The sequence below is a fragment of the Macrosteles quadrilineatus genome, unplaced genomic scaffold (genome assembly GCF_028750875.1).
Source record: "Macrosteles quadrilineatus isolate MER2022 unplaced genomic scaffold, UCM_ALF_1.0 Scaffold_2__2_contigs__length_208266976, whole genome shotgun sequence".
Taxonomy (NCBI): domain Eukaryota; kingdom Metazoa; phylum Arthropoda; class Insecta; order Hemiptera; family Cicadellidae; genus Macrosteles; species Macrosteles quadrilineatus.
Genome location: NW_026542595.1, coordinates 124,670,315 through 124,683,967, shown reverse-complemented (window position 1 = coordinate 124,683,967; position 13,653 = coordinate 124,670,315). Strand labels below are relative to the sequence as shown.

Genomic DNA, 13,653 nt, shown 5'->3' with positions numbered 1-13,653 from the left:
TAACATGGACATTTAAAATGAGAACTTTAACACGAGAAAAAATCAGATATAGAAACCGTATCGTCTCAGCAGTTCCTGGACACTCCTATTATGACAACGCAGAGTTCATCCCGGATGATGGTAAGTAAAATATGAACATTACTTAAACTTATGCCAATCAATTATAAACATATTTTTATAAACCAAGTGTAGATGTAAAAATCAAACACAATAGGTAAATAAGCTTATTTGATAATCATTTCCCTCGATTAGATTTTGTAGTTTTTTCTCAAGATTTTCATAACTAACATTGACCTATTTTCATTATTATATTAGGCTGTAGCATGACTCAATTTATTGGCTTAAACAGAAAAAACATATTTGCTATATGGAATGATGTGATTAACTTTTTAATGATTAGAGACGAGGGCCTTTAATAATTTTCCTTAACAATGTTTTTGAGAACATTTAGGCCATAAGTGTTGAAGGGGTGTACAACCTTTTAGGATTATGATTGACATGTTTTATATGTATTTTAAACTTTATTCGAAAACGCCTGTAAATAAAAACTTAGCTGTATCGTTCATCTTACTATTAGGATACCAACTTAAGTGGAACGCAGATAAGGTTCATAAGGAGCCTAAGTTAACCTTAAAAAGAAGAATAGTTTACTTATATCAATAAGCACACATAAATTAAATAAATTCCCATCCGACTAACTATATATAATTTTTTGTCCTTGGAAGCTAGGCACGATACCTGGGATTGTTTTTCACATAACTTCAGACTAGACCCAGGGGTTGTGGCAATATCACTTGGATAAAATATATAGGTGAATTGGAAGGATTTGAACCTGGGACCGAAGGAGCCGAAGTCCCACGCTCTAACCACTAAACCAGCTCACTCCTCGTACTAACTGCATATTAAACGAATAAATTAATTATATAATTAACTAATAAAGCCCTTTTTCAGTCCGCACATCTAAAATTCCCTACGGAAAGATCTTTAAAAGAGACCAATGGGGGGCACTACCACCCCGTAAATCAGACGGAAAACTCTGGATACCGGTCATGTACGTGAACACTGTCTGTGTGTTTTTGGAGGACGAAGATGGGGAAATTGAGAAAGGCTTAAAGGGTCCAGAGGCTGTGAGGAGGTTTCAGAAACTGGACATGGAAAATGGCATGAGCGACATACGGTCAAAGTAAGTTTAAATATTTCAAGTAGCAAACTCAGTTGACAATTTATAAAAAGTGATGCCGAATCTTCAGTGTAATTTGAACCTTAATTTAAAAATTCGACAGGACATAAAGACGCTTGAGGTATCAGTGGACTAAAAGTATTGACAGAAAAATGCCATCCAAACTCTCGATGAGACTGAATGTTCAGCCAACTTAGTCTGTCAGAGTACAAGGCAGTTTGGCTACATTATAATGTACATTAATTAGAAGTCGGACATAAACAACATATTCGCTAAATGTGTGTAGGTACTTCCATATAACTATTAGCCCTTTTAGTATTTTAGGGAATAATTTAATTGTACATGCCCTGAAATACATAAATGGCAAACAAGGAATTATTTACCAAACTGGCCTCGTAAAATTAAATAAACATATAAAACGATCTCTTTGAGGAAATTCAGTTTGTCAAATCAAACCTTAACCGTATACCAGCAGCCTTTTACATCCTGAATTGTACCTATATTTTTGTAGTTTCTTAGTTTTAAGTCATTGAATTTAAGGTTTTCCGTCTTATGTCATTAAAACCACTCTGTTTCAGTTTCATAATCGACGAAGACGGTATGATCTATGAAGGTAGAGGGTGGGAACAGAAGCCTGGCTACATCAAACCAGACTACCCAGATAAACAATTGGAATGGCTGGAAATATGCTACATTGGGGACTTTACCAGTGAGTATGCGACAAATCATGGCAAAATTCTCAAAAGTTCTGGGAACTTTTTCGTTAATTCACTACCAGAGGAATGTGGTTAAGTTATGTTAGGTTTTTCTAACTTTCTCGTGAACCTAAATCTAAACTAAACTTTATACTAACCTAACCTAACCAATAAGGCTTAACCCTCTACCATTTCTCTAAAAACTACTGGTAATGAATTAACAGGTCCAGGTTATGTTTGCTGACATTTTGAGAGCATATGATTATTGATTGATGGCCAAACGGTCTTAAGTTTTTCCTTTTCCTTGGCTTGAACGCTGCACAAAATATTAAGAGTCAAGTTCCATTAGCATTGCAATTTCTGGGGTGAGGCTCATTTGGAGTTACGTATCCCTCGAGCATATAGATAGCTTGAAGAGCTAGTTCAACGTGTTAGGTAGCTCTTAGGTTCACGAGAAAGTTCCACGTGAAATTAACTCTTGTTTTGTAATTTCAAACATGGACCACATTACTACATACTTAGGCGAGCGTGTGATGTGCATGTGTGAAGCCAGTTGAATTGAATGTATAAAATTGTCATACAGACGTAAATTATAGTACATAAATAAAATATCCCCTGGGTTAGTGACAGCTTGACTTAATATCACAACCAGTATTATGGTTAGGTTAGGTCATTAGGTCGTTCAGTAGTACAAAATTCCAATCAGCAACCATCACAAAAACTAGGAACAAATCACAGATGGGGAATTAACGTTATGATCCAAATATGAAAGACCAGTTTTAATTCTCCTTGGTGTGGAAATTCGTATTAAGATGGTGTGTTGAGTAATTATAACTTAGGCCTATTTAAATTTATTAAACAGTTAAATGATAGGTAGTACTCAAACCTGGTTTTAGCGAATTTCCCTTTAGGGAAGTAGCTATTACCGTAGGTCTCATGGTAAGACTTAGGCCCGGGACCGATTTACTTTTTCATTTTGATGTCCCCAGAGGCCAAAAACACCATTCGTTCAAATTTTTATATATGTATATATATATAGATATACATATATATATATAGATTTATATATATATGTGTCCGTGAACACGATAACTTGAGTAATTTTTATCCGATTTTGATGAAATTTGGTTTGAAGGTGTAAGGCGGGATAAACTTGAATGAGTTCGCGATCCAGCATGATCGGACCATGGGAACAGGGTTTTATTGGGTAAAATTGGTTTTTCTCACTTTTGAACCTGAAAACACAAAATTTCCCAATTTTTCTCCAAACCTTCTGAAATAGCTTAAAAAAACAAACAATTCAGTATATCAAAGTGTTTTTGTATGGTTATTGGTTACAGAGAAAACTAAAAGAAATGTAAATTTAAAATTCCCATGTTAGGCGGTCGACACACGGGAAGACTGAAACCCAACTAAAGTTGAACCAACTGTTTTGTGACGCGATTACGGTTGCAGTTGCGTTGGTTAAATCCGCACACGGGCGCGACTATAATTGAGTTGAGACAGTGAATGAGTTCTAATTTTGTTATAACAATACTGTGTACTGTGTATGGTGTTTGAAATGAGTAATAGTGATGAAGAAGCCTTAGTGTTTTATAAACAATCAAGAAAGCGTAGAGTAGAAGGTGTTGGGTACATCCTTATGTTAAAACAAATATTTAATGTAGGCTCTTTGTAGCTGCTGCTGCATTACAAGAAACAGACTCAAAATTTCAGTCTATGTACACAAGATGTCAAAAAGTGCTTACGAAGAGTTATCGCAGTTGGTATATCTGATCCTTGAAAAGCACAATACAAATATGCGAAAAGTTGTTCAAACCAGGCGACTGAAATCACCTAGCAACCGGCAGGTCCGGTTGCTTAACGACTGATCGCCGACTGGTCCTCAACTGGTCGCATCGCAGTCGCACCGTGTGCACTGTCCCACCTAACTACATTGGTCGGGACGAAGGCGACTAGTTTGTCCAACTGGTTGCTGATTTCAGTTGGAAAACAGTCTTCCCGTGTGTCGACGGCCTGGAGAATATTGTAAAATGTTGTAGTTTGCTTGTTTATGGATATCTTTTGTTCATACTTGGCAAATATATTCATTTTATACTAAGCAATAATTATTTTACTTAAAACACACACTTTATTAGTTTCCTTGTAGCAGCAAACCTAGGTACTCGTTAAACCTAATGTTATTTAAATAGATCGATTGAAAATCAATTCAGCCAAATGGAAATTCGCTTAGACGGCAGGTTTGCTGCGGCGGGGGTATTTCTTTTAAACATTGTTAAGCCAACAGTTTTTTGATAATCATTACATAAGACTAAATCCTGGTATTTTTTTTTTTTAGATTTACGTTTGCTAACATTGTTATACGTATAGTAAAAACGTATTTGTACACATTATTTCGTTGCTGTAATTCAACGTACCCGCATTTCTTAGGTTTGATCTAACTTAGGTTTTCTGCTGACTACGCATGCTAAGATATGAATCCTTAATTAAATTTAACCTCCAAACAGGATCCCAGTCCCATAGCCTAGGTTACGTTTAGGTTATTTTAGGTTTGGTTAGGTTAGGTTAGGTTAGGTTGTGTTACATGAGGTAAGGTTACGTTAGGTTAGGTTGTTCTTCATCAATAAAGCCTATTTCAAGTTAGACGCGCACCATCATCCTATTTAAACTTTGGCAATCTATAACAACTATTTTACAGACGAGGATGCGGACCACCCTGTACATTTTGCCACTTCTGGACTGATCACCTTAGGTATCGATAGTGGGAAAATCTCTCCTGATGCAGACTTTATACAGCCCTTAGATGGAATGGACGCTTTCACAGAAACTTACCTAGATAAATACCCTCTTCCTGAGCGAAAGTATTTAGAAAGTTAATAAATCAATTAAATACAAGCTCGTATTCCAGCAATTTATTATTTATTATTTGTACATCCCATTCGAAAGAGTTTGTCTCATTTAAAAACATCCTAAGCATAAGAAATACAATGTAATACAATTTGCTGTTCATATTTAACTTTTCTTATATGTATTTTATATTTAAACAGCTTTTGATACAGCTACGGATGTTATATAGAGAAATTAGGAACGACTCATTGGAAATTTATTAGAAACAAACAACGAAAAAATATTGCGTTTGCATTCAACACACATGTTGTTGAGATTTAATTAATTCCCGATGACCAGTTTTCCACATACTTTTGAGGCATATCAAAAACTAGCATCACTTTGACGGAATACAGATGTAAACGTTTATTTTAATTTCAGAGGAGGCACTAAACCATCCTGCACACTTCGCCACCGCCAAACTGTTGGATATGGGCAAACATAACAAACAAGTATCAAGAGATGCCTTACTGATACCACCAAAAGGATTTCTCTATGAGCGTAAACGTGTTCACGTGCCTCGATATTTACCTCACAACTCAATAATAATGTCTTCATAATTTGAACTAAATAGGAGTGGAATGCAGTGATCAAATAGAGAGAAAACAGGGGAAGAGTTGTGGACGCCTCACAGGAAACCCAAAAGAGGAATATTGTTTGTGTGATGACTTTTTATACATTTCAAATACATTGTTAATGTAGTTTTACTATCCAACCTTCGCGTGGATAATGAGTGGGATGTCTTATCCCTGGAAATAGCCAGGAATTCTGTTTTGGAATATTCGTTTGGTAACTAGAGATTTTTATTATAATGTATTTTACTATCTCGAACTAATCCTATCTGAATCTTCGAACTACCTGCAATAAAATATTTAGTCTTTAAAAACATTCAATAGCTTATGTTATGTTATGGATTGGTGATAAATTGGTATTAACCGCACAATTGTAATATTGAATTTACAACAAATGAAATTAAGCTTATACTACCTTTATGAGCCTACCTTTATGTTTACTTTGATGCCGAAATAAATCTACACACCATAACGTTTAATAATAGTTATTATATTATAACATAAGAACCACCTTGAATAAATAATATATAACCTCTAGGAAAGTGATATCAAGGTTACGTTAGGTTAGGTTAGGTTAGGTTAGGTTAGGTTTGGTTTGGTTTTAGGTAAAACAGATACGACGAAGTGTCAACAGAAAAAAAATTATCTAGTTAAAGTCGGGAACAGTTCTCCAATCCTAGTTTGTAATGCTTTATTAGTGTTGTTAAAGATTGAGAGGTTCAGTAGTTAAGGCTTGTTAAATAGTTAACTCATAATGCAGTAGTCTGCAGCTGGTTAAACATATTGAAGTGGTTTACGGCATCTTAGTTGAAAGGCTCATAGTCCTAATATTGATCTGAAATTCATCTCAACAAAACTTTCAGTAACTTCATATCCACATTGGAACGAAACTGGACTGTACTAGAAAAACTAACTCTGTCATAAGATTAGGCCATTTTGGGAGTAGTTTGTAAGATGAATTACAGTTTAAAGGTTGAGTGAGTATTAAAGGTAAGAAGTGATTTGTGGAATTTCATAAAGAGAATTTTAATTGGATCGAAAAATTAGTTGTTCATACCATGAGGTAGAGTAAAGTATTTTTGGGGATATTTTGTTAGATTCTGAGCTGCCTTCAGGAAGTTTTTCACTAGCCATAATTGAAGTATGCTTTCTAACATTAGAGTTAATTGGATTTTTTGGTGTAATAACTAGTCAGTTTACAATTAGACAAGCACTGTAGTCTTATTTAACAGTTAACTAACTACTGTCTAACATAGATACAGAAATAGATTCGGGATTTTTTAACAGCGCTTCCATGTGTTTATGCAAGCAATCCTAATTTTTTTAAAAGGGTTTCTTGTATTTCGCAGTGGTTTGGGACCATTTGTATAACTATTGACCAATTTATCTGTTAAATATTACTTGTCAATCTTAAATCTACCAAAACTTGTCAATAATGACAGCTAACGTATGTAAATTTAATTAATAGTTGACATGTCAATAATCGCACCTGTGTGATGCCGTTGACATGCTTGTTGATTGATGCACTACAGTATAATATTATGATAGTCTATACGTTTTTATAAACACATAAAATTTCTGAAATCAACAAATTGACATTACAAAATATTTAATTACTATAGACATACGGCATTTTCACCTCAAACTTCTGTCGTAACATTGCCTCAAGACTGTGAAATTCAATGTAAAAAAAAATTGGTGGAATAAGAATTAAAATGATAATCAAAATCAAAATTCTTTACTCCATTCAGCAAAATACAATAGGATGCGTCAACAATTAGAAGTGAAATACAAAAGACAGTCAGTCTGAAAAGATTCAAGCAACAAAAACACTCTGAGAGAAAAATCATTAAGTTGCATGTTTAATCTGCCTTTGTATCTTGTCAAAAAAATCTTAGTATAATAATAGAAAACATTTGTTGGCATGCAATCTTTAGATTAATTATTTGGCTCAGTGCTAGTCAACCAATGCGGACGTCTACCTCTGTAGTATGCAAAACGACCAAAGTAATGATTCTATTGGTTTGAGTTTCCATAGTGTGCAGCAAATAGTGTTTGATTATTAAAATTCAACCATGTCAAGAAAAAGTGGAATTAAAAGTTACAAATTTTTAAGATGTTGTCCTGCTTTGTTTGAGAATCATTCATAGTTAGTTGGACAATTTGTCGTTGTATTTTGAAAGTTTACCTAGTGTGACATATCAAAGAAGAAAAAGTTATACTTTAAAACCTTGAATTTTCTATCATAGTTTATTTTTAACACACATTTCGGGTTTTTAAAAGCAAGTTTATAAAACCAGAAATACCAATTTCGAAAAGTACTCTCATAAACAATAAGTAATCCAATAACAAGACTTTTTATTTTTAACAATTGTGTGGCAACATCAAAAAATAAGATACTTGCATTATTACTTAGTCTATTGCAGGTTTTGTTATAAGTTTTTTACGGTAGTAAAATAACAAACATTTTCCTTTGGAGGAAAACATTCGATGAAAACAGTTTGTTTTGCCAGTCATTTTTTGTTTGCGACAAATTTGATTGGGTCATCCGTTCAAAGGTGACAAGAGTAATAGTCGAGCTAAAAATAACGTTACATTTCGGTCAGACCACTGATATATTGGTTTACTCTATCAACTCACCGGGGTTTTCTAGTTGTATACTTTTGATAGATTGCCATTGTATTTTTACATAAATTAGACAATTACTGTTAGTTAATCAGATAATAGTTATCTTTTTTATAACTTTTGTTTAAGTAAAACTAATAAATTTAATATTTTAATGGATCTAATATAGAAAAGAATTCCAACAATAGTTTAAATATTGTTTTGTTCCAATTTATATTTAAGCTCCTACAACCGTAGGAACAATGCACATGTTTTTTTGGAAAAACGAAGTTTGGTAAATCAGGGTACTTGTTTTAAGTCGTCATGTTATGAAATCATTCCTATAATTTGGCCTAAATAAGATGTTTTAAAATAAAGGTGTTGATTGACTTTTCGATTAGTTAAATTTAGTTTTAATTCACACAGTTTACTATGGAGTGAAATCTAAGTGTTAAAGCGAGGTAAGAACATTTAAATAATCATCTATCTGCTTTAACTGATAGAAAAATGCCTTGACAATAGTGTTCCTGTAGTGAAATGCTACTCTTTTAAGCCCCAAAATCGGCATCAGAGTAAATATTATATAGATCACAACACATTTTTAAAGGGTATAAGGTGCAAAAATAGGCCCTACTGTCAGTACACTTTTTTCTTGTGGCAGTAAAACAGTTTTCGGGAAAGCAAATCGCTAAGCAGGTCTTCATAACCTCCTACCAGAGCTACTGGAACTTTCCTATTATTAAGTTACAATTGATTGTACAAGTTATTATTACAGGTTGTATGGAACAATATAATGGTTATGTTAGTACTCGTTTCTAACCATGTCTTAACCTAAACAAGATAGTTATAACCTAGACTCATGTCTAAAACTTTTGAATCTTAAATAAAAATATTATTAATTAATCAACGGAAAAGGCTGAGCTGCTTCCATAAGCAGCAATATGATTCTAAGGTAATTACAAATCGCGTAGTTAAGATGTGAGCTCCTTGTAGTATTTACTCGACAAAATCCCAAATGGAGCAAACCAATTATTTTGTAAAGTGGAAATAAAAAACATATTTCTCCCAAAGTAGTATCCATGTCTATACTGTATAATATCCTTGCAATCCTAGCAGGAGCTGTTTGGATTTTTCTCTCGTTACACCCGAACAAAGGTCCTAAACGTAAACATGTTGTTCTACCATCTTAACAATTAAGGATTATTTTACAAACAAACTTGGGTGCGTAGACAGCCAAGTTCTGCACGTGTCTGGCTAAGTTCCATAGAATAAACACAAAAAGGAAACGAAACTTTTACAAATCTTTAGAACCTTTTGGCTTATTCTATATTTTAGCTTAACCGCGGATGATACACATAGCGTAATGTTAATTATATAAATAATTTTATTTTTATGTGTATGTGAGCTGTATTGTGAGTGTATTGTGAGCTGTATTCTCTTTCTTCGTTAATAATGAGTTATTTAACATGGGTTCCCCATGAGGTATGGGGGTTTTCTATGTACTTATGTGGTTAGTATTCAAACCACATGTTAGTTTTCTAATAGATATCACAATTAAACTACTATATTTCTATGGATCATGAATTATTTTTGTTTTCAATGTGTGCCTTTTATATCTTATTAATAAATCAGGCACACGAAGGTTCTAAAAAATATTAATGAGTTAAAGTAACATAAAAAAGGGGGTTCGTTTCAGGACAATAATTAAGATTAATAGTTTATAACATTCGTATACCCTCGATCCGATAATAATTATGTTTAACGTGGTAAAAAATATGAATTTTTGGATCAAAAAGATAAAATAAAATAAGTATTTACGTCTTGGTAATAGTTTATGACACAAACCTTTATATGTGTAAAATAATTACAGCAATACAATGATCATTAACAAAATAGCTTATTATACAGCCATAACAGTAGTTTTACATAAACTATTCAAAAGTTATTTCAAGGTAAATTTTCCACCTCTCAACGTTTTACTTAGCAAGACTGTCGTTCTCTTGAGATGGATCATCTACATAAATTTTACATACTGGTTTTTGTTTCTAAATTGTCTGAATTTTGTTAGGCAATCCATATTAACGGGTTTAAATAATTTGTTCTGAAATAGTATATGCTGTCTCATTTATTTTCTACTGGATTTGTAACTTTAATACGAAATATACCACAGAATATCTTGATGAAAGTAGTGGTACTCTGAATAGTGTACTTTCCACGTCATAAGAAAAACAATCTTATAAATTGTACATGGAAATATTTAATCGTAAATAATCATCATTCAATCCCAATCTTACGGTTAAAAAACAAACACTGTCAAATTTACCATCACCTTTTCACAACAATTTTTACGATGGTTCGTAACTTATCGGATCAATGAACTATAAAACCTAACCATTCATCGGTAAAATAAACTTTTTGGTATTACTGAGAGCTAGTAAAAATGAATATAAGGTTTTATTCCATTTAGCATACGAGTCCACCTCCGTTCTAAGTCCAAATCAACTGATTAAATGGATTTAACTCGAATCATTTCCTAGATAGGTATTGAACCTGTGTGCAGTTTGTGTTATAATGTTGATCAATTCACTCATGTTAATGTCATTTCACTCACTCATGTTAATTAATTTCTAGACGTGAAAAGAATTGTAACAATTGTCAAAATTCAAAAGCCGATGTTTTAATGAACACCTATAAATTAAAACAGGTTGATAAAATATAATTATAAAACATATTTTTGGAGCATTATATTTTAGATTAGCCTATACTAAAAGTGCATGGATACTTTATTTTCAATACTAATACGTTGAAAATTACGAATGGAAACATATTTCTGAATTTGAAGCTTCTATTACGGTAGGACGAAATATACTTTTTTAATTTTACTGCATATTATTTAACAATTCACGTTTGCATGATCGCAGTGGTGACCGGGATAAAAATGTTTGGCTGGATTCCAATTTTAGACTCTTGGACAGCTGAAACATTCGCTCAGTAAAGTCTCGTGTAACAGATCTCTGGAGATATCGGGGCGGACCTTCCTCAATACAACGATCTGTTGATCAAATCAACCATACAAATCTTTGACTCTTCAAAGATAATCCACCCAGTGAATCTTACAAATATCCACAAAACTATATTGCTATACGTTTTACGTGGAATTGTTTCACAATGTGGAATAAAACCCTTACGTAAAACTGTACATTTAATTACTCAAGACATCTTTTTTTTATTTGCCTTGGTGTAAAGAATGTTTAAGGATATGTTTTGTTACAAATTTTGATCAAATAAATAAAACCATAGGTGATACAAGGAATATCATTTCTACTGTCTTTTAAAGAAATTTTATAGCGACCATAATCTTTGTAATTGGCAATTTTGATTTTAAGACTAATGGAAGTGGAATAGTATAAATCCTTGATGATTCATATTGCTTATTTATACAGGAACGTCGTATGTTGTTACACTTTATGTTGGCAATTATGATCATATTACATCGTTTAAGTCATCTGTTGTTTATGTTGTTGATTTACTAAGCCTACCCCTATCACCTTACACGGTATCTTATTACCGTGCATTATTTGCGACATTAGTACCATAAATTAAACCACTAGATTATTCTTCAACTTTATCTTTACCAGATAAATAAATAGTTAAGTAGATATACTTAGATAGAAATGGACCTTGATAGATAGACTGGGACGGTGGCGTCGTCCTGTAATCCAGCTACTATGAGGTCACGAATTGTGGATATTTATAGGCATGCACTGTGGATGCGATACTCCCTGGTGTGGATTAACGTCCACTCTAGTGAGTACTACGACTATCCGCAGTACTATCCTGAAAATTAGACCAATTCGTTAATACCAAAGCAAAAAAGGTTCGGATTCCACTATTAACTGTAGGTGCCTTAGTTACCATTAGCTGTATGGGCTATTAATTAACATCTGTGTAATAGAAGGAGTATGTCGGCATTAGTCACTAAATGACTACAAGATCGCGCCACTTATGCTACACTCATCTCCATTCATACTTGGCTTAAAATACCTACTTTGTATGGTCGTCATTTCAATGAAAATAGTTAAAGAATTATTGGTTTTTGCAAGCCTACGATTTTTGTTGTGTAAAGTAAACCTTTAAATGATTTACTAAACCAATCATACATTTATGAAAGTAAAAGGTACTAAATACTCGTATGGTCCACAAGAACCATATTAATGAGAAGAAAGCGGAAGACATTGAAAGGTGTTACTCTACGTTGTTGCAATAAAAACCTACATGAGTAATATTAAAGACCAATTAATTAAAAATTACGTAACTAATTAATTTACAGTTTAACCGTAGAGGGATTATAGATTACGTGACAACAGAAAACATTCTAACTACATGTGCTTTCATTTAAAACAAGCATTTTTGTATTAAAAACATCTAAAACCCTCCGTCAAACAACTCGTCACGTCACAAGCCAGACTTTGTTGTGGTGTTTCGTCGTCAAAGGCGCCAATGTTATCGAGTCATACGTCACTTCTTAATGGAATTCCAATACAATACAGCATTTTATTCTGTTAAAGCAACAGTTCTAAAAATATAGGTTTTGTTCGCTTCTCCTGAAAATATTAAACTATCATTCCAGTTACTTACATACCTGTAAGTACGATAGTTAAAGTGCTTGTTAAGTTTTTAACGATATTCATATTTGCACAGATGTATATATTGTGTTTATTTTGCATATATAGCGATATTCACTAATATTTAGTTATTATAGCTGGATATTTAACATTGTCTGTACTGTATGATACATAGAATAAAATTAACAGTTTGGGACACTTCATAAAAAACATAATAATCAAAGTAATTGTTGATAGTTTATTGCAAAAGTAATATTTATTACTCTGGAGACTGAACCAAAGCATACTTTTACCATCACAAACTAGTGGCCAGGGTTTTTAATCAGAGAATTTTTTTTTGAATTACCTTTTAGAGAATTAAAAACAATTATATACTTATCGAACAGTAAACATTGGCAAGACAAAATTATCCAATTTCTACTATTTTTATGGGGATTATTCATGATAGGTAAGTTTTAAGAGGTGTTAACTCCCCAGAAGGATGAGTAATTTGTATTGTATTGACTTTATAAAATAAATGTTATGGCATTAGTAAGTGAACAGAAATAATGTAATGTTTAATGTTAATTATTTAGCCAAAGCTGTGTTTTCTATTTCAACGAGAATATTTCCAAGAGATGACTAGCTTATCACTTTCAAGATAATCCTTCACTCAAGGAGGATAAAGGACTCAAGTGTCCTGACAGTCCCTAGGGACAAGGATATTGCTAGTGTTGAAAAATGGGATTTGCTAAGACAAGGTACATTTCTCCAGGGACTCGGCTAATTTCAAACTGCTCATGGTAAATTATTCTTGGTGTACTAAATTACTCAAAGTACTTATATTAGAGTCTTAATAAAAAATTTGGAGCTTAGAAAGTTACAGAGTTCGTTTCATTTATATTTACGAATATTTCATTTAGTTTCCTATTGGCTGTTTAAGTATATTTACACCCAATACTGTTTTTATTTTCTGTACAAGATACATTTGTTTAAATAATAAAAACGTATTCTACTATGTAAAATGTTGGCTGTGGACAGTTAAATGAAGTTTTATTAATGGTTATCATTGAGTAATACTAGTACTAAAAAATTGGCAAATCTAATAACCT

At 32.8% G+C, this 13,653-nt stretch overlaps 1 protein-coding gene across 2 annotated transcripts; it reads left to right on the top strand.

The window, feature by feature from the left end:
* On the top strand, positions 1-5,617 carry LOC128987853 (peptidoglycan recognition protein 1-like). Of its 2 annotated transcripts, none has more exons than XM_054408906.1 (4): positions 1-120; positions 952-1,183; positions 1,759-1,889; positions 5,143-5,617. In XM_054408906.1, the coding sequence occupies exons 1-4, from the start codon at positions 18-20 to the stop codon at positions 5,319-5,321; spliced, it is 645 nt and encodes a 214-aa protein (XP_054264881.1). In that variant the 5' UTR covers positions 1-17; the 3' UTR covers positions 5,322-5,617. The 2 variants fall into 2 exon arrangements, with proteins under 2 accessions (XP_054264881.1, XP_054264882.1); XM_054408907.1 differs by lacking the exon at positions 5,143-5,617 and adding an exon at positions 4,574-4,758.
* The last annotated feature ends 8,036 nt before the right edge of the window (positions 5,618-13,653 follow it).

Excerpts from the sequence above, each read along its gene's own strand:
- LOC128987853 (XM_054408906.1), top strand. The coding sequence starts at position 18 with ATGAGAACTTTAACACGAGAAAAAATCAGATATAGAAACCGTATCGTC. Across the intron at positions 121-951 it reads AGAGTTCATCCCGGATGATG|TCCGCACATCTAAAATTCCC; the intron begins GTAAGTAAAATA and ends GCCCTTTTTCAG. Across the intron at positions 1,184-1,758 it reads ATGAGCGACATACGGTCAAA|TTTCATAATCGACGAAGACG; the intron begins GTAAGTTTAAAT and ends ACTCTGTTTCAG.